Source organism: Hippichthys cyanospilos, chromosome 19 (assembly GCF_059441005.1).
Source record: "Hippichthys cyanospilos isolate Australia breed blue-spotted pipefish chromosome 19, RoL_Hcya_1.0, whole genome shotgun sequence".
Taxonomy (NCBI): Eukaryota; Metazoa; Chordata; class Actinopteri; order Syngnathiformes; family Syngnathidae; genus Hippichthys; species Hippichthys cyanospilos.
This window is the reverse complement of record NC_142387.1, coordinates 8669098-8695405: the sequence shown is the minus strand read 5'-3', so window position 1 is coordinate 8695405 and position 26308 is coordinate 8669098. Positions and strand designations below refer to the sequence as shown.

The following is a 26308-nucleotide window of genomic DNA, read 5'->3' as shown; positions in this document are numbered from 1 at the left end:
AGCACCCTCGTGTGGCTGACTAAGTCAGTGCAAGTTGTGGAAATATTCAAGCTTGCTAACATGATACAGAAGAGCAGATGACTGTGCGATGTGAAATGGACCAACAAAAACAAGACGACCATACGTCCGGTTATTTGAGTGGAGTTGAGATTTCTTCTGAAGGGTAACGCTACCTGGCTTGCGGTATGTCACACGTTTTAGTTTTCCTCATTTGAACTGTAACCAGTATCCACACATCACATGCTAGCTTGCTAGCTAACGTGCGATTGTAATGTGACCTCCAACCTCTGAATAATCCCCAAAACGATTCTTGATAACAAGAATTGTTTATTGATTTGACTTTATCATAAAGTGACGTGCATACCCCACTGTTTTAGTAGTTTGAGGCGAATTTGACTTTGAGATCATTATTGATTGCTCTTACTAGCTAGCAATGGTAACTGATGTGGACTACTAATTACTATTTTTTACGCATACAAGTTCATTTTAAAAGTCAGCAGATTAACATTGGTATGCACATTTATTTGATGTGGGAGTGGGCGTATCCATATTGGTTCTCTCAACTTTAGCCCAACTAGTACACATTCAAACCTCAAGTAAAAAACTGTGCTGCACTAGTAATCAATGTGCCAAACGATTAGGCATTTGCCACCCAAATAGTAGCTTTCTGTATTCTACTAGTAGCACCAAAATAGCCACAAGAATTGTTGCCTCACTAGCTTGCTCAACTAGTAAGACTGATTGACCTAATAGTGCACATAAATCTCATACACCAATGGAAGGCAGTTGTGGAAAAATATTAAAAGTAAGACATCCGTTTTATAATGTGACTCTTACAGTGACGAGTTAAAGTAAAGTGGTGACATTCAGGACAATTCTTTACATAACGTCCTTGCATTGCTCACCAAAACATTGGGGGTACAAATAAAGATTTGCTTTGTTGTGAATGAGAGGCCCACAGAATGACCTCATAAACAAATTTTATGATACAAGCATACATGGATGTATGTGTAATAAATAATGACACCAGTGTTGCTTGTCACAAAGGTAAAAAGGTTAATATAAATATGATCCATTTGGCTTGTATTTTTAGAGTATGTTTGGCCACTTAATCGATTAGAATCTATTTGTATGATATTAATTAGATGCTCCAACAACCATTTTGAGCATGGTAGCACCAAATGACAAATTTGCTTCGAGTGACAAAACACTAAATGCCTTGAGTTAGTACTAGTGTGCTGTAGTAGAAGGCTGTACTGGAAACAAATCTTTACTTAATATGACACAGTTGCTCTACTAGTGCAATGAATTTTCTTACTACTGATCTCATGTTGGATAATGTAAAGGATATTCATGATTTACTTCATGTCTTTTTTTAGCAGGGGAAGGGCGTTTCGCTTATCTTCTGACTGCTCCTATTGCATTTTTTTGTGACGCAGTATATGTGCTCTCTACAAACAGTTACAAGATGTCTAACAGCTGGATTGGCTTAATTGCAATATGAGAAGTGCATGGAAAGCATCATGGTTAGGGAACCTACTGCACGTGCCGTTGTAAAAACAAATACAACCTCAATTGAAAAGCCCAACGCCATCCAACACAAAAAACTCATTATGTGTCACAAGCCATTTCAAATATTTAGTCTGGAGAAAAAACGGCCACGCATAGGACACGCAAAATAGCACTAACAGTACTTCATTTTTATACCGTAGGTAAATGGTGTTAAACATGTACAATACACACATTACAGCCTACATTTTTTAAACATTTTTTCCAGGTTGTTGAACATCTTCACCATCCCATCTCACTGGCCATTGTCAGGCAACTGCATCAATCTGTGACGTGCAGTAGCAGGAGGATGGCATCGCCGTTTGTGCCTGTCCCAGTACCCTTGGACCGGGCCTCATCTAGTGGTAGTAACAAACTGAGAAGGCCACCACGAGCATCGTCACTTGGAAGCGTCTCTACCAGCTCCGAGTGTTCATCTCCAGTCACCATTCCCGCTGTGGGTGAGCGTGGAAAAAGGTGCACAAGTTCCCAGCGTCAGTCCCGTTGTACAGACAGAAGCAGTCAAAGCCAGACACCGCCGCCGCCTCTCCGGAGACCTGTCATACAGACTCAAGAAAATGGGACTCTTGAGCCCTCGGTGGAGAATTCAAGTTGCCCCCGCCTTATTTCAGCTCCGATAGAGAGCCAGCAAGGAGAAGGAGATGAGAGGCCTATCACCCCAACAGTTCTTGGATATGAAGTCATGGAGGAGAGAGCAAAGTTTACGGTACAGAAGCATAGAATTGATGATATTTCGCATCTGAGATATAATTCTTTAAAAGTTACTAACATATTACAAAAAAAGTCTGTCCTCACAATCAAATGGGCTTTTCAATGAGGTTGAGATCAGGGGTGAAGTCATGAAATATTCTTGGTTTCACAAATTCCATGATTTCACGAAATATAATAACCAAGTTTATTTTATTATATAAGTTTTAATTAGTAAATCATCTTAATAACGATATAATAATCATAATTATTAGCTTCATTATTAATCATTATCAGTATAATTTGTTATACATGCACATGAATACAATTAAGTAAATAAAAGCTAAATACAGACTTTTAATTTATCATAAAAACAATGACTAAAACCAGTGCCACAAATATTAAATTTAATGCATGCTTGGTGGGTGAGCAGTATTAAAGTGCAGTGGGCCTTCACTTAACGTTAATCTCTTGTAAAAGGAAGTATCAGTGTTTATTTAAATGCACTCTTACTATGTTGGAAGCTAGCCCATTTGATATCATGTCAGTGCATTCTGGACCCATCCACATATTGCCAAAAATCAATAGACAGATATAAGAGAGACATCTTGGAAAAATACTCTAAATTTATTTTTAATTCAAGGTGTTAAAATATGCCTCCCACAGACTTCAAGCATATTTAAACTTAACAAAACGAATTGTAAACAGATTTGAACAGTGTACACATCAAAATTATCGAACGTGTATACAACACTGTGTAGTTATGCAATAGTAATTGGATCTTAAAAACAAAACACACACACACACAGTTTTCAGCCTTAAAATACCTGTTAATTTTAAGCAAGTCCGTTTTAAATATCATTTTTAAAAATAACATTAAACATTTGAAGTGTTGTATAAATATCTGGTGTGTTCTTTCTGCCATGTGTAGGTATATAAAGTCCTGGTCAGGAAAAACACAGATGAGAGCTGGGTAGTTTTCAGGAGGTACGCAGACTTTTCCAGACTCAACGACAAGGTGAGTTGAAAGTGCATGTTTGTTTTTACATGGCGGAAAATAATAGTCATTTGAAGCTCAAGTTTTCAATGCTGTATCTCATCAGGGATTTAACTGCAATTAAGCTTTTTGTTTTCTCAGTCAGTTTTGTTTTGCATCACGCTGGAAATGGTTACAGCTAAACAAAGAAGACCACTATTCCCAAACTGTCAACCCACCCTGAATTAATGAGGCAAGGAGGACAGTTTGTTCACATATGAGCAGTCTGCAACAATTTTTTTTTCAGATGCATTTCAAACGTACAACAATATACAGTTTATCTGGAAAATGTCTTTAGTACTCAAACGTCATGATTCTTTATCCTATTGTGTTTTCTTGCTTTCTAGTATAGGTTTTGACATCACACAAACTCTGACAGAGATCATTGTAATTCAATTGTTATTCATCATCTTTTTTTTTTTTTTTGCTGTAAGTCCCCCAATATATTTTGACTACTAATTTTTGTTCAGGCCTAATTTCGGACTGGATAGTGCTGCGTAATTTTCAAGTCATTCAAAATGATACATTTTAAACATAAAAAAATATTATATATAAAATATAATGCAACTGGTTAATCGCTTATTTTTAAAGTAATAATATATAACATAAGCACAACATTGTATCTTATCATTTCGTCTAAGCGAAATTAGAAAGATGCATCATAGTGTGTTCATGTTTGTGTGTGCTCTACTGTAGTTGAAAGAGACGTTTCCAGGCTTTCGCCTTGCCCTGCCTCCGAAAAGGTGGTTTAAAGACAACTATGACAGTGACTTCCTGGAAGACAGACAGTTGGGACTTCAGGCCTTTTTGCAAAACCTCGTTGCACACAAGGACATTGCCAACTGGTATGTGATGCAGCTGTGCTGTATAAACATCTTTTTCTTTTCTATGCCGAACGTAAAGATGTATTCTTACATCGTGCCACTTGCTCTGTTTGCTAGCCAATCAGTGAGAGAGTTTTTATGTCTGGATGAGCCACCGGGGCCCTTTGATAGTTTGGAGGAGAGCAGGGTAAGTTCTGACTTTTTTAATTCATAAAATTCTAATAAAATTATGTAATTAACAAGTAGTACAGTTTCCCTAAAATCCAACAGAACATCACCTAGCCCGAAAATAATGAATAACCATGAAATAACCAGTTTGTTTTTATGCAAAGCGAACTGAGTGAATTTTATTCAGCCTTGCGTGCGATCAAGTGCTAAGGCTGGATTTACATTATGCTCTGGGTGGCCACAGCTAGGGATGCTGCCAGGGATTCTGGGCGCCATGAAACGAAATATCTCATGTCAGGCAGGACATTTTGACACTGTTTTAAATAAAGGCATGCATTTTAATGATTTTTCTGATTATTTCCGTATTCGCGAAAAGAAAAGATGGCATGTAAACACTATAAATATTTTCTCTTCAAACTGCAAAGCAGGGGGTTAGGATCTTACTATTGAGCAAAAATTATACAATGATGTTTTGAAATACAACTTTAACTTTACCCACCATTTTAGATAATTTTGACATTTTCAAGACGCACAATATTTTGTGTTCCTTCTCACATTAAAAATGGGACATTGATACCATATGCTTTTGATTGTGCATCAGTAAAGTTGTTGCTGAAATTTACAGCCCATCACCATTGAAAATATAATTCTCAAGCGTACTCTTTAATGCCAGTAAATGAGTTCAACTTTTTATCAGCCATGCTTGTACCTCAACTCATTGTTTCCATTGTAATGAATGGAACTGTCATTTATTTTTCATTTTTAAATTTTGAATTTTGAAGTCGATGCCAATGCCAATTTTTGGCAGAAAATAATTCCTTTTACGGATTGGTCGGATAATTAAAAAAAACAAAGTTAAAATCTAATGCTTTATGCTATGTTTGTATATTGTTTCATTTTTTTTTTAAACAAACTGTAATTTAATGTTTTGCATAAAGCACAGGTCAAATTCTTGAAAAATCTTTCTTTGCTCATTTATTCATTGCTTACAAAATTAAGATTCACTTTGTTTTCAATGACAGGACACAGAATGACCTCATGAACAAATTGGATGCAGGGATATGTTTTTACTTCATATGTAATAAATATTGACATTTATATACAACTGTCGTAAAGTTAAAATAATTGGCAAATTCTCACCTTTTGGTCAGTTCTTTTTGGATTCTGTTTGTTGGACAATAATCAGCTGATATATACTGTACTTTATAAAAACAGAGTAGTAACATTTAAATACAATTTAATGTAGTATTTGTTCCTTGTTGCATTAGGCTTTCTGTGAGACTCTAGAAGAAAGCAATTATCGTCTTCAGAAGGAACTGCTGGAGAAGCAAAAAGAGATAGCCTCGCTCAAGAGGCGCCTTCAGGAAAAAGAGCAGGCCATTCTGCTTATGGAAAAGCATATCAAGTCAGTAGGCATGTGTACTATATACACACACACACACACACACACACACACACACACATTACAAACAAGTTAACATTAGTGATGTTTTCATTGTTCATTTGTCTTGCAAATAACAGCTGCCGCTAAGTACTAAATGCACTATTGCCCCCATTGAGACAAGACTTTCTTGCACAATAGCTCAAAGAAACTCATCATAACAAATAACCATCACAATAAACCACAATAAAAAATCAACACTTTTCAAAATATTGTTTTTTTGGAATAGACTAATGCTGTTTATATACTGTATTAACATAATTCCTAATAACTGCCTTCTTTTGTGTGCACATACCCGGGGTGTCAGTGGGGAGTATGTGACTTCGCAGTCTCCATGCGGCCTGTCAACACAGGGCAGTGAGAGCAGTGCGGAGGCAGATGTGGAATCGTCTGCTGCAGAGGCTGATCAGGACATGCCAAACGACCCCGGGTAGGGAAACAAAACACCACATAAAATCTATCGCTAGTGGCCAACACGATCTTAACAAATGCAAACATGCATGCCAAAGCTTTTTATGTGCAGAATATTTCATGAGTCAGAAGCAATGCCTTGGCTGGGTCGAAACCATGTTTCTTTTTTTGAGGGGCACATTAGCCTTTTATCAAAAATAGAACACAAATGGATGTCAACTGTCTTTATATTCAAGATCCACACCTTGCATACTATTTAGTCAGTGCTATTTAGTTTAAACGCTAATATGGCGTGTTCTGTCAACATTAGACTGAGGAAATGATTTGTTTGAGAATATAATTGTTTCCAAAGTTTGATCATTTCTTTGCCTCACATAGTTTCACCAAATTAGGCTTACAACCTATTATATTCACTGTCAACATATGTACTTATAGGTATTATCCAAAGCTTTATCAAATGCAAATGACTGTCAGCTGAAGCTTTTTACATTCATATACTGGGAAAAAAAACAGATGACAATTCTTTTTACTTGATCAAATTAAAAAAAAAAATCTGATTTTGTAAAATAATTCACACACTTCAAATATAACAAAACAATAACCACCATTAATATTACTGCCTTAGTAGCATATTATTAGTATAGTAGTACATAGTATAGTATTGTATTGTTAGTATATTAGTGTTGTGAGCAGTTTGGACCGCAAAGGTAAGTGTTCTAATTCCAGACAAACGATCACCCTTCTGATGTTATATGAAATGATAAATGTATTCAGGTTTAAACCAGATACAACCATTGAACACATTAGATGAATCAATTTGTTCTCTTAACAAATTTAATATGCCAGCTGAACAGATGTCTGACATTTTGGTCACAAGTTAAATGGTCAATCGCTGAAAACTAATAAACAAACAGCGTTACCAATTTGTTTTTGTTCAAATTCAGCAGACTGCAAAATATGGATTGGTCACCCTCTGCATACTTTTTAATTGATGTTTTTTGTCAAGCTTATTTTCTGAACATCTGTTTTATTTACATGCTTTCTGCTCTTTACATTCACAATCTACAGTCATGAGGCCACAATCTGATCACAGAGTCCAGAAACATGTGAGGTACTAAATTTAGCAGTTCTGCAGGCTAACCCTTTGGGCTTTTGTCAATTTTTCCCCTCTTCTACATTAACATGCTTCCAACACTTTGCTACTTTCACCGTTTTGTGTCCTCAGGGTAGGAATGTTGATACTGATAGATAATTAATAGAGAATGATTCTGTTAACAGCATTGTAATCTTTTTTTAAAGGTTGGGGTCAAATCACTTTTTCGGTTGCCCAATTGATCAAACCGTGCTATAGTGTACTGTGGTTATCAGTCATCAGAAAGAAAGAACTGAAATTTAAGTAAGTCTCAGGGTCCCGGGTATTATACTCTAAAAGAAACACAGCGTTATCTCAGGAAAGGTTCCAATTGGGGAAAAAACTGATAGGTATTGGGCAGGTTTTCACTATTGATTTTGGCTGATGACCAAGTCAGTCACATGTGTACATGTGCTTCATCTAAAGGAGTGGTTCTCAAATGGGGTTACTAGTACCCCTGAGGGTACTTAAAGGAACTTCAGGGGGTAATTGAAATTTTAAATAAAACAAACCTGCTAAAATCCTTTCAAAATAATGATTGAATTAATTGTGTCAGGAAAATATTTGAAAAACACATTTTATGTTCAGTAGGTTATTGAATTTAATTACTATAAAAACCCAGATTCTCCCCCATACTAGAATGGTTGGATCCAACTTGTCATGTGTCACCTCTTGTTACCTAGCAGTACATGTGATATCTTTGTTTCCGTAAAAGGCCTTTAAATGCCTTTTTGGAGTCCAAAGAAATAAATGATAGATGCAGTTTTTGTTTTGAGAAGTAGGGTTACCAACTACTGTTCATCGGTAATAATTACATTTTAATTTAAAAAGTGGAAGTGCCCTCAGCTGCCTTAGCAAAATGAGAGAAAATATTGTCCTGAGAAAGTTTAAGAAAATAATAATTAAGAGTTGTTTTGTAACCTGGATGCAAACAAACTGAAATTCAAATGGTTAATAGATAATAAATAAGCCGTAGTCAACCAAAGTGCTGTACAATAAAAGTGCAAATAGAAAAAAAAAGAAAAAAAACACAAACAGGCTAAGACACAGATAAGACAGCACTTCAGGGATGTCACCTTTCAAAGTGTATTAAAAGCAAGTGAGAAGAAGTATGTTTTTAAAAGGGATTTGAAAGCAACAAGAGTCTGAGTGATCTAATGCTGAATGGGTAATAAATGAAAAAATGCCAGAGGATTAATGATATTTAGCTAAAACAATAAAATACTGAAACAAAAAATAATGATCGCTTTACCTCTTTATAGTTTTTTACTTGTTTTTTCATGTTCTTCCCTTAACACACATTTTTGAGACTAGTCGATTAAAAAGAATAAAACATTCTCAGTTATTCGTTCCCAGTTATTCCTTTGATGACTACGTAAGTGAACTCATGAGTTATGCTGTGATATTTTCTTGTGTCACTTGATGTCATATACAAACAACATTTACAACCTGGGGCAGCTTTTGACTTTAAAAGTTTGTTTTTTCACATCTACTGACGACTAGTCAACTGACGACTCTGAAAGTGATTTGACCCCAACTGTAGTGAGTATTCTGTTGACCTTTTTCCTCTCTGTGATTCTCTGGCTTTTGCACACTCGCTTCCATCACGTCTGACTAACACATGACCATCTTCACATGGTAGCCCAGATGTGAGGGCCACAAGCCTTGGCATTCTCCCTTTCTGCTTTTTCACCACATCCAATTGCCTTGAAGATTAGGAAACCACAACTTGCCAATAGCATATGTAGATGTTTGCTTGTGGTGATGTCTTCCTCTTTTGGAATTTAACAGTGGTCTTGTTGGCAGAATGTCATTTGCTGTTGTAGTGGCTGTATTGTGCCTGCCCATACATGAAACCGTCTTCCGGTTAGTGTTATGTTCAAAGGATTATCTGTGATTTTACTCTGTAGTGGCACGTGTGAGATCCATCTGGAGCGATCCGCTGCCTGTTGGTGCGGGCCACCACTCAGCGCCTCTCCTCCAACCATCCAGGTCATCCAGCTTGACCAACAGAAGATGGATTGTTAAAAACACTGGTCTTCCTTCTCTTTCTTTTCTACTTGCCTTCACACTATACCACTAAAGCTATGTCAATCATCAACTTCATATTTTTCCAAAGCTGTCTATTTCCTTTCTTCAGGCAGATGTTCCATAATTCCCCTATCCCTTCAGTGAAAGCGTTTGCTGGACGAAATGTTTTGTTGAAAATGGGAAAGATATCTGATATTTTAAAAAGAACTTCCTGGTTCTGCCACAGCTTGTTTCCATTTTTTCTCATATGGCTTCCATGAAATACGATCTTACACCTTGATACCGAGCTAAGAAAATTTGAAGGCTTCATAACATATATGAATGACAATAATCTGGAATCACTTAACATTTCACACGGCTTCAACACCTTTTCTTGACCTTTCTCCATTGTACCTCATAATTTCTCCAACCTGCTGACTCAAAGCCAAAGTTTGGCTTCTTGACCAAAAATCAAGTAACTTGAAGAAGTTGATTGCAATTGTGTCACTTTATAACTAACCTTGAATCATTTCATCTAAGATCATTTCTGATAAGAAGTCTACCCCTTGAGGCAGGTAAACATGCCTGGATGTGAAATCTTGACTGGTCAACATTTATTATATTGCTCGCTTATAATTTCTTGCTATTGCTTTGCACTGCCATTAAACGTGTAAACGGACCTCCCTTTCTGAGAAGCCTAATGGAAGACTAAATTGTGGATAGTTGTGAATGTGTGAGTATTTGTGTAGCTGTTCTTTTGTTGGTGGTCTCGATCTCACTCGCCAGTTCAATGATGCAAACATTAAGGAATGGATATATGAATTATTTTTTTACTCTGCTCATTGTCAAAGTGTACCGTAATTGCATTTTTTTGCTAATACGGTATTTGTCACCTTGCCCTTGTTACAAAAAAAAAAAAGTATTCATTCTCCGTTGGCTTCACTGAAATGCATCGCAAGCAATATTAAGAATCATGCACTTTCTACATGCCATCACGTTCTTGGTTGAATTAGTGGTAGACCAAGTAATGCAGGCGGAAGCATCACAAGAACATGATGTACCAAAAACAAAAGTTGCGGGAATATACTTGTAGTTTGGAGAAATGCAAGTTTGTTCCTCTAATGTCTGTCAACGTTCCACAATTTCACACACACTCGTATGTTATGGCATTTGCATACAATGGGCAGTGCCAGATAAAGTGCAAAAAAATGTTTACAACAATTTACCTCCACTTTATAACAGGAAAATATCTGTTTATAACGACAATGTTTGCTAGCGTATTGTGACGGGTTATAGATATATTTGGAATGGGGAAAAAAAAAAAGATTCCTAATGCTTGTATCTTAATAACACAAGTTTTGTTTTGTTGATTTTTGTTTTTGACAACTGGAGAGGAAAACATTTTTTTTGTTTTAACTTTTTGATTAACGCTAAGGTCGTTGCATCATTAAAGCCATATTTTTTGATCGTTTATCGTTTGTGTTGACTAGCTGGAACCAGTGGTTTGAAGAAGCACTTTATGGACAAAAAATAACACTTATTAATACTATTATAATGTGCTTTTAGTACTATGCTCTAGTTTGTTAGTTTGAGACGGAAAAATGCCTCTTGCTGAACTGTACCTAAATTGCCGTTCATATCCATAAGGTTTAATATGTTGCCTGTTATTCTTCTTGCTTACCTATATAATTACGTAAGTGCCTTTAACATGTTTCACATTTTCATTTGGTAGCTTGTTTTAGCATTAAAGATACAATTTGTGTTACTGCTACGTGCTATTAATAGTTATGTTTTAAATGACACTTATGTATATGTCGCTGCTTCAAATAGATTGGAATTAAATGTTTTTTTTATAGTGTGTATGCTTATTGAGAGGCTGTCCACACATTTCTATATTTGGTGTTTATTGTTTGTAGTGGGTTCAACGATCCAATCATTAAACTGTACATGGCTAGCTTAATTCACACATTTGAAATAGAATGATGTGTTGCCTGCGCATAAATGGATACGCGCTTGCATTTTTTATTTGTCCATTCTCTTTTATTCTTTTCTTTTTCTATAATCAAGTATAACTATTGTTTGTGGGTCAACCGTTTACAATAATCATGTCAAGCAGGCCCTGGAGTATAAACTGTAAATTAAAATAGGAGCAAAAAACAAAAGCTTTTGTCTCCTCAAATAAAATTGACATAAACCTTCTCAATTCTGTCTCCTCTTTTCCATGAAGGCTGTTTGTAATAGATGGTTCTGTTCATTTCTTTTGTATATATGATCCTATGTAAGCCTGATTTATCTCCTTTACTGTACATCACTGAAAAACGTTGACCACCTCTGCGACTACGCGCTTGCCATGATGCCGTTTTGTTGCTTTTCCAAAACGAAACACCTGCATGCAGCTATTTGACAATGAAGCATTTATTATTTCAATCAATTCCAAGTACACACTCTGAGAACAGCTAATTGAGAGTTGAGTGATAAAAATCTATCTCACCTTTTAAACTTGTCAGATTGTACCTCCGGGGGATGTAGAACGTTTTGTCTCACGGTAAGATTTTTATTGTTGATTTGTCTCCCTATTAAGCAGGGCAGGTGTGAAGCAGATTTTCAAACATGTGCAAAAGATTAAACTGTTAAGAAATCTGAAAGGTTCAAGACTAAAATTCACTGGGGCCTTCCTTTTGACTTGTATTACTGCTGATGCCTACTGCTGTGAATGAAAAGGTCAATAATATGTTGGATACAACCCAACAAGTCTAAATGTAATACTGTATTGTAATTTGTGTCGTTTTTTGAATGAAGCTCCAAAATCCAGTCGTTTTTATTCATTCTCAGGAGGCGGCTATTTTGCCACTTGCTATCGACTCAGAATATCACAGTTGCTCAGGTAACGACCAATCATGGCTCTGCTTGCGAAGGTCACATGATCAAACTCAAACAGCTGAGCCGTGTGGTCATTAAATGAGCCCTACAACTTTTTTTTCTAACAAGAGTCCAAACATTCAATGGATTTATTTAGAATTTTTTTTTTTATTGTTTGGCTTAAATAGGGTCTAAAAATGCCTGATGAAAAATGAATTAAGTACATTACGTTAAGTAATTACCAAAGTAATCCATACATTAATTCTTACTTTAAGGTATGGGATTACTTAAGTACTTTTTCTATTTTATTTCCCATTTCTTTTCAAGTGTTTTGCTAAAGAAGGGTCTAAAATTGGCATCATATGTGTAATTGATGATTAATTTAGGGTACTAAAGTTATTGATGACTAAAGCAATCGATTACTTTAGTTCCTGATTTGTTGGTTTAAGACTTACTGTAATTCATTTTGCACCAGTAACTTTTGGATTAGATTAGATAAACATTAGGTAAACATTTGAAATAAGTACCAAGTTTTAAATGTTTGGACTCCTAAAAATAGTGGTAGTAACTCCTGTTAAAAAAAAAAAAAAATTAAAAAAATATTTTTGTGATTGTGTGGGAACTCTTTGAGAATGAGTTAATTAAAATGCCATGTTAAGACAGCGTGGGGGCATCTCACCTCATCCGCTTCATTTCATTGCTGTAGACAAAACAATGGTGTGCATTGCCAAAACACAAAAGAACAAAGCCACAGAATATTTACCCTGAAGGCTTGTGCTTTGTCAAAAATCATGGCCGCCAATAACGGTGGTATTTCAATCTAACTGGGTCAACTTTATAAAGGTTTGAAGCACAAAAGAATCTCAAATGGTAGGATTAATAAATGCTCTTCAATATTAGTTCAAACCACATGAAAGTGCACATTATGAGCATGCTGTATGTATTTTAATTTGCTGTCTCAACATTCTGTGTTTTTCCCAAAAATTTTCATTATTTATTATACACAAAATAACAAATTAATGCCTGATAATGTACCTTTATATCAGAAAACTTGGATTTAGGCAGTACTACAACATATATCTACAGTATACAAATACCCCACAGATATAAAGAGTAATCAAACCTTATTTTTTTTCTCAAAATCCCGACAAATAGCTTTTTAATTTTGACTATTATCAACATTATTTCAAAAGCAATCCCTTCAAGAAAAGACTTTAACTGGCTTAATTCAATTTACTGGCTTATTCTGTGTTTGGCCAGGCTTGCTGCCAAAGAATGTTCAGCAGAAGGTCAGCTTGTTTTATGTATCTTTTTTTGAATCTTCAGGAATCAGTTAAACTGAAATTTCATAGTGAGGGTGTCTACTGGAGGCTATGAAATTGCTGTAAATACACTTTGTGGCTGACATGACGTTTATACAAGTTTATTTAATGTGGCGAAGAATTGGTTGGCCATGACTTTAAATTTTTTTGGGTCATTTTTAATAGCTCAGCAAGTCACCACTTTAACATTATCAAGCTGTACATTTACTGATAATCTGTAATGTTATTTTAAGAAAGTGGCAAAAAATGTTGGCTGATTACAGCAGAGCAGATCTATTGGCATATGAATTCCAAACCATGACAAGAAAAGATCATAAATTTCGCATACAGCTTGAATAGAGAGCTGCGCAGTGTAGATTTTTTTTAAATCAACAAAAGGTGTGGGGTGGTACGGACGAAAGACTTGGAAATGTTCAGTTGAGGTATAAAGCTGTCTGTTAAGATGGATGCCCCATGGAATTTTGGGTGAATGGAGTGGTGCTAAGGGGTACAGATGGAAGATTTTGGCTGTCGATTAAACCGGCCATCTTATGGGCTTCATAAACAGCAGGGGGTGGGTCTGGATGTAAATTTTTTATGGTTGACATGCTCCAAATGGAAGGGAGGGAGGCTGCAGGGCATTTCGGGGGCACGTCACTGAGCAATGCGCAGATTCCGTAAGGTGGTAGATGATTCAACTGTATCCAGGGGTTCAACCTAAAGGCAAAATTAACTGATCATTTTTTATTTCATTTTATTTTTAATTTATTCTTTGGCACAAGTGTACAGTAACTGTCCAGGAAAAAAAAAAAACATGGTTTATTATTGCATGACATACAGTACCAATGAGCACACCTCTAATGAAAATAATATGTGTATTTGTCATGTTAGCTACATTATGAAGCTAATGCATTGTATGATGATTTTACATGCCCCCCACCACATTGTACATACATAAATAAAGTGTATGATCGTGTTTAGTAAAACCCTCCCGACCTTTCTTTACCATGCCCAGTGATGTCCTAACAGTCGTATGGAGGTTGAACGGTTTCTTTTTGGGCACACACTTTATTTTTACTTTTCAACACATAACTGAGTGCATCAGTGAGTGATGAACGCTAACTCTCTACTCTCAACTCTGACCACAGCATGGAGCACTACCGCTGCCCATTCCCACATTGCGTTGCAACTTCTTAAAGGAGCAGCCTCAGTCTGTGTTGTTATAACACCCCCCCCCCCCCCCCCCCCCCCCACCACACACACACACACACACACACACACACACACACACACACACACACACACACACACACACACACACATCAGTTCCACACGTTTGTCAGACACAAGCGCACACCCTCAGAATCATGTAGTTCTTGGTTAAAAAAAAACCAAAAACTTAAATAGTGCTTGAAGTATGTAAAAGAGCATTGGTTTAGTTTTAAGCAAATAGTGTACATGGAGGTACAGCAATGAATGTTGCCAATTATAGATCCTGCATGAAAGGTTTTGGCAAATTTGTCTCTGGTGTGCATTGTCTACTAATCCCTTATTTTCATACACTTCTATTTACTGTATCCATCCATCCATCCATCCATCCATCCATGTGCATGCAGAAGTAATCACTGTTCAATATGTAAAAGTTCATAAAAAGAACATGAATGCGCTGACGTCCAATTCTCTAACAGGAAATAATGTTTCTATCTTCCTGTCATGGTAATAAGAGCTCTGACATCCCAAATATAAACTTAGCAGTCAAGCAAGGAAATGTGTTGTGTATTTCCAGACTTTTTAGCATCACTGTCTCTACAAAGATCCTTAGGGAAAGTTGCACATCAATTTGATGACCAGAGTTCTCTCCTGAAGGGTTTCAGCTGATTATTAACGGCCTGATTGCTTCTGCATGCAATCAATTTTATGTCTGGCATAAGTAATACAGTTACTTCATGTCTTGCTTTTTGTGAAAATTTGTTATGGTAGCCTCAAAACCATTTAGTAGGCTCATGTTTATTCGCAGAGACTTTATCTCTAATGTCATTCTTTTTAAGGAAACAAGTAACAAACGGCATCCTTCGCCTGATGACGTCAATGCTGCTATTTTTTTAGCAACCACCTATCTCTGATGGAACAGACAACTTTAATTATGGCTGCAGAGGGGAAAGAGGGACATGAAAGTAACTTAAAGTAAAACTATCATAATGTTATTTCTTTTCACATGCACATAATGGAAGAAAATTTTCATAGGCGGCTCGGTGGAACAGTGAAGAGCACGTCGGCCTCACTGTTCAAAAGAACTGGTTCAAATCCACCTGGCTCCGGTCTTCCTGTGTGGAAGTTGCATGTTCTCCCCGAGCCCGCGTGGGTTCTCTCTGGGCACTCCGGCTTCCTCCCACACTCCAAAAACATGCATGGCAGGTGAATCGGACATACTAAATCCTCCTTAGGTGTGATTGGTTGCGTGAATGGTTATTCGTCTCTGTGTGCCCTGCGATTGGCTGGCAACCAGTTCAGGGTGTCCCCCGCCCACTGCCCAAAGCCAGCCGAGATAGGCACCAGCAAGCCTGCGACCCCTGTGGGGATAAGCGGCTCTAGAAAATGGATGAATGTTTGTTCACTCACATAGTCATGAAAGCATTTCATCACTAGCCCTAAATGATTTAAACATCTGGTTGTTTTGATCATTCACGTAGAGCACAAATAATCTAAACAGCCGCCTGTTGATTTGCATGCACTTTCAAATAGCTTTCATGTTCACATCGAATGTGAACATATGTCATTCCAGACCATATTGTGAACATCAGTCTCACAGCTATGGAGACAGCCAGCTCACAACAGGGGTTGCCTTTTTCTCCTCTCTTCTTTGTTGTTCTTCCAGTATTGGTACATACACACAGGCAGAAGTTGTCATCCCCACAAGTGAGAATTATCAGTTCTCATAGAACATTCTGTACTCGTTTAATGTTTTTTTTTTTTTGTAAAATGTAACTAAAGACACCTTTTAATATATGGCATTTTTTTCAGATAGATTGAAGTAGAAGATGTGTTTTGGATTGAATATCATCAGCCATTGGTTCACATTACTTCCCTGGCATTTGTAAGACCATTTTTCACTTATACTATGTTTCCAGTGGCACACCGTGCACTTTTAGTTGTATTATTTTTTTCCATATTACTGTGTTGATAAGTGTTATGTTGTTAGTTTGCTTCTGTTGAAGCTACATTCTGTTGAGGCTATCTACAAAACTGGTGTGCATCTGGAGACATCAGTAAATATTCTTCTACAAGCGAACTTACTTTTGAGTAGGGGTGTAAGAAGAACAGATAAATGGTGATCAATTCATTTCGTCATAGTTAAAGCACTTTTTTAAAAATCACATTTATTTTTCATATCTAATTTTTCATCTCTAACTTTATTATTTTTTTTTAATGTTGATTAAATTATTTTAATGGATCAGTATCTTTTGCTTGAGTTGTTTGGTGTTGGCCCTGAAGTAGACAGTGATTAGCTGTCATTGTATTTGGCATAACCTGATATGCATTTTTTGTGGGTGGTAGAGCATTTTCAGGAGCAGGAGAAGGACATGAAATTGGACATGCATGTGAGTCTTTCTGGTCTGATGAACTGTAAGTTTAACTTTTAAGACGTGCCCCAATGACACCTCTGTTAATGTAAAGTGGTCTGCGACACACCGGATGGACAATGTTTTATTTTTTTATTATCACTTAGCCTTTACGAAGGAAAACAGCACCATTTCTCCTGATGGCCTAAACGAAATGCAAAAAATTAAAAATTTAAAACAGATTAATTAGATCAATTAACTACAGATCAGAAGTAGTCTCTTGACAGCATCATTTTTAAGTGACTATCGCTATCTGAATGTTAACATACAATAGGAAATGCCATAAGCACACGGACTAGCAATCAACATCTACTGCAAAGGTGCTCGTTTAGTCGATCGCGATCGACTGGTGGACAGCCTAGCTATGTTTGGACGCCCGTGTGACATCACACTACATCAGGAGTGTCCAAACCCGGTTTTCAAGGGCCGGTATCTTGCATGTCTTACAGGTTTCTTCCCCTTACACCTGATTGAAAAGATCTGCTCAACACAAGCCTGATTATGGTCCTGATCGTTTGATTAGGGTGTCTTGGGGAAAGAAACCTGGAAAACATGCTGTATGCCAGCCCTTGAGGACCAAGTTTGGACACCCCTGCACAAAGACACATGGACAAGAACTCAGCCAACAAAAAATAACACGCAGTTTTGTTTACGTCTCAAAACATTTTTGCCGTTTTACTAAAATACAGTGGCTTGAACAGGCAGCACATTTGACATACTAGGCCAACAAGTATTAAAAAACAAAAAACAAAAACAGATCTCGTCCCATAGATACTTCCCAATAAATGTGTCTAACATGCCTGGGTCATGTTACCCCTCCCTTCAGAAGTGGGAGACACAGCCTAGGTGTGAACAGTATTGTCATTCGCGTGGTGTTTACTAAACTGTGATATCACTGCAAAAATGAGATATTTATTTCATAAATCTGTTGGTTATTGGGATATCAACAATGGCTCCTTACAAAAAAATTGGGAATTAATTTTCAGCAATTGCGCATGAAGTGAGTTTTTGTCTGCTACTCGTTTCCAACCACAGAAATTTGGAGCTTTGTAGCATAAAAAGATAATTCATCATGAAACAATAGGCTGAACTCACCCGGGATTCCAATCCTAAAAATTTGATGCACATTTTGTTGTTCCATCTTGTATTCCGAGCTGGAGCATCATTTACAGATAATTGTATGTGACCTTTAAGAGAAAAAAAAACAAACCAGAAAATACCAACACCCAACCAGAAAATTGATATGACAACTGTTAATATGCTTTTAATGTGTTGACAGAATTACTTATCAGTCTCATGACAGGGGATTTTTGTCACGTTATAATTATACTTGAAATGTCTGTTGGCTCTGACTGACCACAAGAGGCGCCGGGGATTTTGGTGATCATATTTTCTTTTAAATCTTCCGGTGACTTTGGAAAATAAGTCTATAAAATGCATTAATGTCTTGTTGTGGTTTTCCTGTCTTTGGTGGCCTTTTTAAAATGATAAACTATTGAGATATCATCATTATGACTATGTTATATCAGTTTTATGGAAAAATTTCCCCCATTTTTTTATGTCAGTATATTTTCATGGAACTTAGTATTTTGATCAAATTTGGTCATGGAATTTCAGCTTTAATTAGCGTTGTAAGCTTGTGGCATTTAAAGGACCCACACCATGGAAATTCTACTTTTTAAAGCTTTTAATCATTTTACAATGTGCACATCTTGTAACATGCAACATGTTACCAATTTGGACATCTTGTAACATGCAACATGTTACATGTTACATGTTGTAACATGCAACATTTGATGTGCACATTTTTAGTTTTGCTTTAATTCCAGAAGCGGAGAGGAGAGATTTTGCACCAATATGGCCAAGTAAACAGCAACATTTCATTTATCAGTTGCAAAGTTTTTCTGTAGAAAATGTCCAACTGTTGAAAACTTTGTGTTTGGGATTTCATGGACGGATAATCAGCACCGTACATTGTAGTACGAGCAGAACTGCTCTTCTGAGTAGTGGTTTTCCCAAGGCGACTGAACAGGTGTTACTTTGTGTACTCTCTTGACACATATTTTGCTTTGTTGGCAACTCCAGTTCATTTCATTCAGTAAAACACCTGTTTTTGGATTCTTCATTCCCTCCGCCTCGATAGGTGCTTTTATATGCTCTTGTTTAAAGTTGTTAGAATTGTAAGTTAACTTTACGTTGCCAAAGCTGGAAAACTTGGAACATTCTGACACACCTCGCATTTAAAAACTACACGTATTATATATTTTGCAATCAATGACTTCCAGAAGTTAGAAGGGCATGGTCATCACACCATATTGTTAATTTCTACTGTTCTGGTAGAAACACAAAATGTATTTTACTTTTACATTTAGCTGACACATTTAGACAGTCAGCTTTTACTTAAATGTGTGAGCAAGTTCGCACACCTTTAAAGTATATGTGGTTCTGAAAAAGAAAAAAATGTTTATCAAGAAAAACTGCATCCAAACACATTTTTGTTTCACAGGTTATATTAACTTATAATAGTTCAGAAACCTATTTCTCGAGACAACATGCACACAGAAATATTTGCCAGCATGGAGCAGAGACTTGACAAGGTATTGATGACAGTGGGTCTTTCCTGCCTTTCAGCTTACATTCAATGCACATTTTCTAGGCCAGAGTCGGTCGGACCAGAAAGTCGATACTGATGCATTGAAGGACCTTTCATCAAATAGGTTTTCCGACCTATTATTATCTTGAAAGTAAAATTGTGTTTGAGTGCATGTCTTCTTTTTAAACCACAGACATTTTTCCTTCCTGGCACCTTGGGTACACTTGGGAAAAAAATGCAGGTCCAGAACAGTAAGCACATACTTGCCCTTTTTTTCATGTCTTGTGTGCGTGCTCATATGTATCTATAAAAAATAGTTCTGTCAAGATGGTAAAAATCAGTATGTTTTTCCCACTTTAAAAAAAAAGAAGCTCACCTGGTGCATATATATTAGACACGTGCGATTAAATAATAAGTGACAAAAGTAAATGAAAACACCCAAGTATGTAGATTGAAACAACAGATTTACAGCAGGCCAAAAAGGACATTGCCTTGTGAAGTCCAAAGTGACACAGTAAAAAAATTAAAAAAATAAATAGGTCACAGTCTGTTTGGGGTTGTTGTTTTCTGTTTGGAATTTCAGTTGTTTTCTGTTTTACTACAAGAATGTTTCTTATTTTGGGTCCACTTATTGATGACATCTGCCTGTCAGTTCATTGAATAGCTACTCAAGTCACCTGTGCTTAGTGCCTTATTTATCCAATTTACTATATAAGGCTATTAGTATTATTTCTTGGTCTGACTTCCCATTGTACTTTTTAATTGCATTACGTACATGAATGTATATACATCATCAAGGTGCTCATAATAATACAATAACTTTAACTGCAATCATATGAGCCTGCTTATCTATACCACCAGGATGAGAATCCTGGTTTAGCAGGCATTCCTTCATTATTAAAAAATTTCAGGACAAAGTCAAACTGCGTATAACACAGGCAATGAGGTATGTAGACAAAGATGCCCACTAACACAGAATACACATTGTTCGTATTCTATTAGAGTGGAACTCATAGTCCCTTATTTGACTGACAACAAACTGATTTGCTGTTTTTGTTCTCAAGCCAATACAAGTATTACTTTGGAGCCATCTTGTTGTATGTTTTTGAAACTTGATAGTAGTCACCAGAGAAAACACAAAAATTCTGAGAATATGCTCAATATAACTCAAAACAGGAGCAGCAATTCAAACCTAGTACCTAGACAGCTGTCCTTTGCAAAATCCTGAATCATTCTTATAGTGAATCACATTTTACATGTAAATTGCCTAATTTGTTCCAAGCTCAAAATAAACGGCATATTAAATTTTATAGTATTGTACCTTACCTTTCAAAAAATGCAATGTTCGGTAGATGTCAGGCAAAGGACAGAAACAAAATAGCTGTAAACAATAATTTTGATTCCACTTGATTTGATTAAAAAAAAATGAAAACACTGAAACATTCATTTTCATCAGATTCACCTGTGTTGTTCTCGAATCGCACACTCACACGATCGCTAATAATGACGCTGAACGACAATGAGAAAGTTGTACACTAGCAAGCTGTACTGTACAGCTTAGCCAATAGGAGATCAGGACAATGAATGTGAGGAATTCTGACTGATGGGAGAGCAGGATACTGGTGCAGTGGTATGGTGCGTTTAATGAGCAAGGGAATTTCAAGTTTTCTCTGGGAGCACGCAAATTATCAGTTGTATATCGAATTTTGTGTCATTTTTATTTATTTTTTTTAATCATGAGCCGTGAACATACTCTCAGCTGGACTGAATTTTCGCATGTGCAACAGAGAAAACGTCATCATACGTAAGCACGTAGTGATGTGACACGGGTAGGTCACAGTGATTAAATTGTAGGCGTGGTTATGCAAACAGCACTCGGATCAGTAGCATACAACAGCATACAACACACAAGGTTTTCGAGCCGAGTGTCAGCAAAGGTATCGACTTCTGCCCTCGTCAGTGTGCGTTCAAGGTCGCCAGTGTTTGTCAAAATTTTGCTAGAAGTTTGCCAGATGTTTGCTTGTGCTGTGCTTTCACAGGAAATTTTGAAAGTACTCAATATATTCTTGTGACAAGCAAGGACAAAAAATTAAACACTTTGCAAACGTTAGGCAACCTTTTTGCAATCTCCTGCAACTTTTTTTTTTAAATTTTGCTCCTAATTTGAAAACAAAAATTTCCTGGTCCTGTGACAGAATTCAAAAGCATTAAAAAAAATATTACATACCCTCTGAAGTCCCTTCATGTACCCCATGGGGTGCACGTATCATTTGGCTGTATCTGATTCATCAAATTTTGTTTACTCAAGTAATAATGGCCTATACACATGAACTTAGATACAATAGTTTACCAAAAAACAGTCCTTGACCAAATAGTGTGCATTCTGTAATATGACAAACTATATCTCAGGTGTTCTCAGTGTGATCTTATATTTTATTAACATCAGAAGTTACTTAAATGTCGGAAACATTTAATCCGTCTTACCTCCCCCAGGAAAAAAATGTTCTCTTTTGTTGCATCTATGCAGACTATTAATGAGAACACTTAAAAAAGGATGAAGTGGGTGTACGTCTGACATCTGCATTAGATGAGGCCCGAAGCTACAGTACAAAAGGTTAGGTAACCGTGCCAGCAAATGGATGGTATGTGTTCCAGGCTCAAAAGGGGTCTTAACCTGAATGGGAATGCTATTCATTTTAAATGTTCAGATTAGTGGGAATTTATTGGCGAGCATCCGGTGAACATATAAGTACTAAATCATAATGTGTCTCTTTATGTATCTTGGCAGAAAAGGTCAATTTCTTAAGCACAATATACAACGTCTGAAAAATAGTTTTCGACATAATTTGCGATGCGGTGTAGTGTTTGCAATAATTAATAATATATATTTTTTATTTATTCTTGGCTGTGTGACAACTGTTATGCAGCCTATGAATTTAGAAGAATTACAATTAGGAATGTTTTGAATGTTGGTTCTTTTACACAGACTGTAATAATGTATGTAATCCGCTGACCCCAGGGTGCCTTTTTTTTTTTTTTTAATGTCTGAGCCCACGATCATATCAAAGCTGTTTTGCTAGTATAATATGATTTAAGAACTATAAAATGATGTGCTTGATTGTTTTTTCTTTAAAATTCTGCTTTCAAATACAGGACTTAGCATACAAGAGAAAAGATGGCGCACATGAACAAATTGATAGAGATGTCCGTGATTTCAAACCTATAATTGCAGTTATTATTTGGGAGTTGTGAGGTTTACTAACCACGCAGTCAACAAATTTAAGTACTTCTTTGACGTCAGGTCTGAGAAGCAGCTTAAACCCTCTTTTCATTCATTAAAAGATGAAAACATGTCAGAGAAAAGGGACACATATCAGGGCATGTTTATCACGATTATCATTTTTAGTCAAACATGTCTATTTATTGCACATTTTTAAACAAACAGTATATGAACAAGGCTTCAAGGCTTGATACTTAAATAATAATATCAAAATAAGTAAAGCATAGTAAATAATAATTAAAACATTCACCCAAGAAATGGCAAAAATTTGCAACACAGGGCAATACAGCAAGTGAAGCCTACTTAGATCCAAGCACATCTAGCAACACCTAGAACTGCCTTAAAGAGACAACATGTAGCTATGATTCAGACCGTTTTTCATTAAAAAAGAATAAATGAAATGATTATATAGTGGAAAACATAGCAAATGGAAACCTGAAATCTCAGGAGCGCACTCGCGAAACCAACAATGTCGTCATCAGGTCTCACTCTCAGTTGAGGCTGCTGCTAAGGCTTCATTTATGCTTGAGCGTGAATTGAGCGTGAATTCTATAACAGAGATAGAGAATCTTAGTAGATTCAAATGATCTCAATTCTTCCAAGCTTTTTTTTTTTTTTTTTTTTTTTAATTATTAACAGACTGCTCATCTCTCCCCAGCGTGCATGCTCGCCAAGAGTTGTTTACGGTATTTAGGTCACTGTAGTCCTTTTCATCCAAACCATGAAAGTGTTTGTATATAACTACTCATTATGTTTATCTGCCATGCAAAAGGTGAACTTCCATACTGTGAGCAATAGTGTATCCGCCATGTTTTCCGTGCGGAAGAAACTCCAGAAGGTACGCGTTACCGAAAATCTGGACCCACGCAGAGGGGTGTCGTTGCCGAGGTTACCTGCATTTTCACGCGTGGGGCTGCGCAGAGTCGCATACAGATGCTGGGACTTTTTCTGACTTTCAACGTTGGATTGGTATAATTTTGTATTAAGACTTTCCTCCCCGACTTTTTGCGATTAATATTCAACATCTACAAACAAAAGAACCGTGGGAAAGGGCAGGGTGACAAACTGGAGCTTATCAAATGTTAAAACGCAAATGGGGATGGATTTGCCACAGGATTGGCAACCCAGTAGACAATGTCACCAAACCATTGGAATCCGTAGGACAAGAAGCAGAAGGAGACCATGTGCTTGCTGCCTGACAAAGAGCGACATAACTAAAAGGGTAACCGAGACTTGAAAATGATTAATGATGAAGTCGCAGACATGTTATTTATAGCACCTGGGAAATGCTTGAAATTGGAGGCAGGGGGAATGCAAAAAATGTTACCTTTCATACTCTTCCCTTTACATACTAAAATAGTATTCTCATTCAGGTCAGCCAGTAACAGTTATATTTTTAGACCAAGCAGAGTTAAAAAAAAAAAAAAAAAAAATCTGATTATCGAATTACACTAGGGCTATTACTGTTGAATCTTTGAAACTGATTATCCCAAACTGATCTTTTCATTGTGTGTTTTTGGGGAGTCTTTGTATCTGCAAGAAAGGCCCTTGTAGAAACCAACTTGCACAAACATGGTTCTATTTTTAATGTTGACTTCTCCGACTCAGTCATCTTTTTTCCCCCAGCCTTAAATCACACAATTTCATGGAAAAAAATATGGAATAATCATTTCCCAAACTAACACCTGCATCGGATTAGATCTGCTTGTTAATGTAGAGTTAATCAGGAGTTATCACACCTTGGAGAATTGATGCACCAAGTGGGCTGACATGAATTATGTCTTCAGTAGAAGAAGTTGAAGGAAAGGAGAAATTTGGCAAACTTTATAAAGAAGGCACATCAACCCGCAATGTTGCAAAATATTCAGGTTGTTCGAAGTCAGGTATCTAAATCTGGCCCAAGTACAAAAAACATGGAAAAGTTGTTCACAACAAGCATACTGATTGTTAGCAAGATGCAATATGAGATGGCTTTAGTTTTGTTGTGTCTGACCTTTATCTCCACAAAATAAACATCTGAAAGAACAACCTCCAAGACTGCTGGGTCCATAATTTTTCCAAGGGGCTCTATGTCAGTTCATCAACGCTACTGTTTACACAAGTATATCAAAGGGTTTAACTTCAGAGCCCTCTATGAGACATGCAATAATATTGAATGAAAACTGTTACACGTGGACAAAATTGTCTCCTGTTTGCCTGCATCCCAGATGCATAATTTTTGATGGGGGACGCATACTTTCAAATAAAAGTGTCTCCCATCATTTTTTTTTTACATCAAAATATTATTCATCACCCATCTACTCTTTTCCATCCATCCATTAGCTACCGCTTTATCCGGGGTTGGGTTGAGGGGGCGGCAGCTTGAGCAGGAGCCACCTCGACAAGTTCTGGACCATATACATATATTTACTTTGACGTTTGTTAATATACGTTTGTTTTTACTCATGTCTTGTAAATGCAATTTTCACCTTGGACTTCAGTTGTCGTTTTTACTGCACAATTTTTGATACTCCAAAACATTTTTGTGGGGACCCATAGTTTTTTAGTATTTCAAGTCCCAGGGACTCAACAGTTTTAAGTGGTAAAATGAGCCCTGGTATCATCTGTAAATAAAAGGAAAACCTACTGTTGTCACTGTAATAAATGGAAGCTGACAAGTCATGCTTTTCAATTGTGTTTTTAAGATAATAAACATTCATTGGGGGATTTTATTAGTATTTTTAGGCGTCATTATGTCGGAAATCCAATGATCACGCTTTCTAACTTGAGGCGTCCTATTTTTCTCGAAAATGCCTTTTTAGTTTTGGTTTCATTAAACCCTATATAGATTCAAGACAGACTGTGTGAAACATAGCATAATAGAACTGAGCCTCATCTATGTTCTTTCCTTGGTTTGCTTCATTTTTGCGTCTGCAAAAATAGAATTGTGGTGCCTCGCCAAGAACTCAGTTTTTGTCTTATCTGTCCCAATCTCCCAGAAGCTCTGTGACTTGGCAGTCGTGGCAAATTCCAGGTTTGACTTTTTATGATTTGCTTTCAACAGTGGTGTCCCTCTTGGATTCAAAGAAGTCCACTTTGGCACAAAAAAAAGATAAATGGTGCAATCTGATATTGATGTGCATTGACCTTGAAGTTCACCTTTACTTTCATTGGTGGTTGTTCTGGGCTCTTTGGTTACTAGTTACAGCATCCTGAGACCCAGCCTTTTCATTTGTGTCCACTGTTGTGTCCATTTTGTCTCAGCAGGACAACAGATGAATTGCATGTCTACCAAAAGCATGAGACATCATCGGAAGGGCCACGATGTCCTCTACTCAGCACATGAAGACATATTAGAGTGACTCCAATGCGTCAAAAGATGAAGACAAAAGGCAAAT

At 36.7% G+C, this 26308-nt stretch overlaps 1 protein-coding gene across 6 annotated transcripts; it reads left to right on the top strand.

Moving 5' to 3' along the window:
• The first annotated feature begins 28 nt into the window (after positions 1-28).
• snx16 (sorting nexin 16) lies at positions 29-26308 on the top strand. 6 transcript variants are annotated; one of them, XM_088441992.1, is made up of 9 exons: positions 29-183; positions 1778-2275; positions 3188-3274; positions 3989-4137; positions 4234-4303; positions 5553-5689; positions 6033-6155; positions 7205-7242; positions 9179-11481. In XM_088441992.1, the coding sequence occupies exons 2-8, from the start codon at positions 1859-1861 to the stop codon at positions 7221-7223; spliced, it is 1002 nt and encodes a 333-aa protein (XP_088298118.1). In that variant the 5' UTR covers positions 29-183; positions 1778-1858; the 3' UTR covers positions 7224-7242; positions 9179-11481. The 6 variants fall into 6 exon arrangements, with proteins under 6 accessions (XP_088298118.1, XP_088298117.1, XP_088298116.1 ...); XM_088441991.1 differs by having other exon boundaries at positions 7205-7247; XM_088441990.1 differs by lacking the exons at positions 7205-7242; positions 9179-11481 and adding an exon at positions 26178-26308.

Bases quoted from the DNA above. Each gene is read 5' to 3' on its own strand.
- snx16 (XM_088441988.1), top strand. From the start codon at position 1,859: ATGGCATCGCCGTTTGTGCCTGTCCCAGTACCCTTGGACCGGGCCTCA. The intron at 4,138-4,233 runs GTATGTGATGCA...TCTGTTTGCTAG, and splicing joins CACAAGGACATTGCCAACTG to CCAATCAGTGAGAGAGTTTT. The intron at 4,304-5,552 runs GTAAGTTCTGAC...TTGTTGCATTAG, and splicing joins ATAGTTTGGAGGAGAGCAGG to GCTTTCTGTGAGACTCTAGA.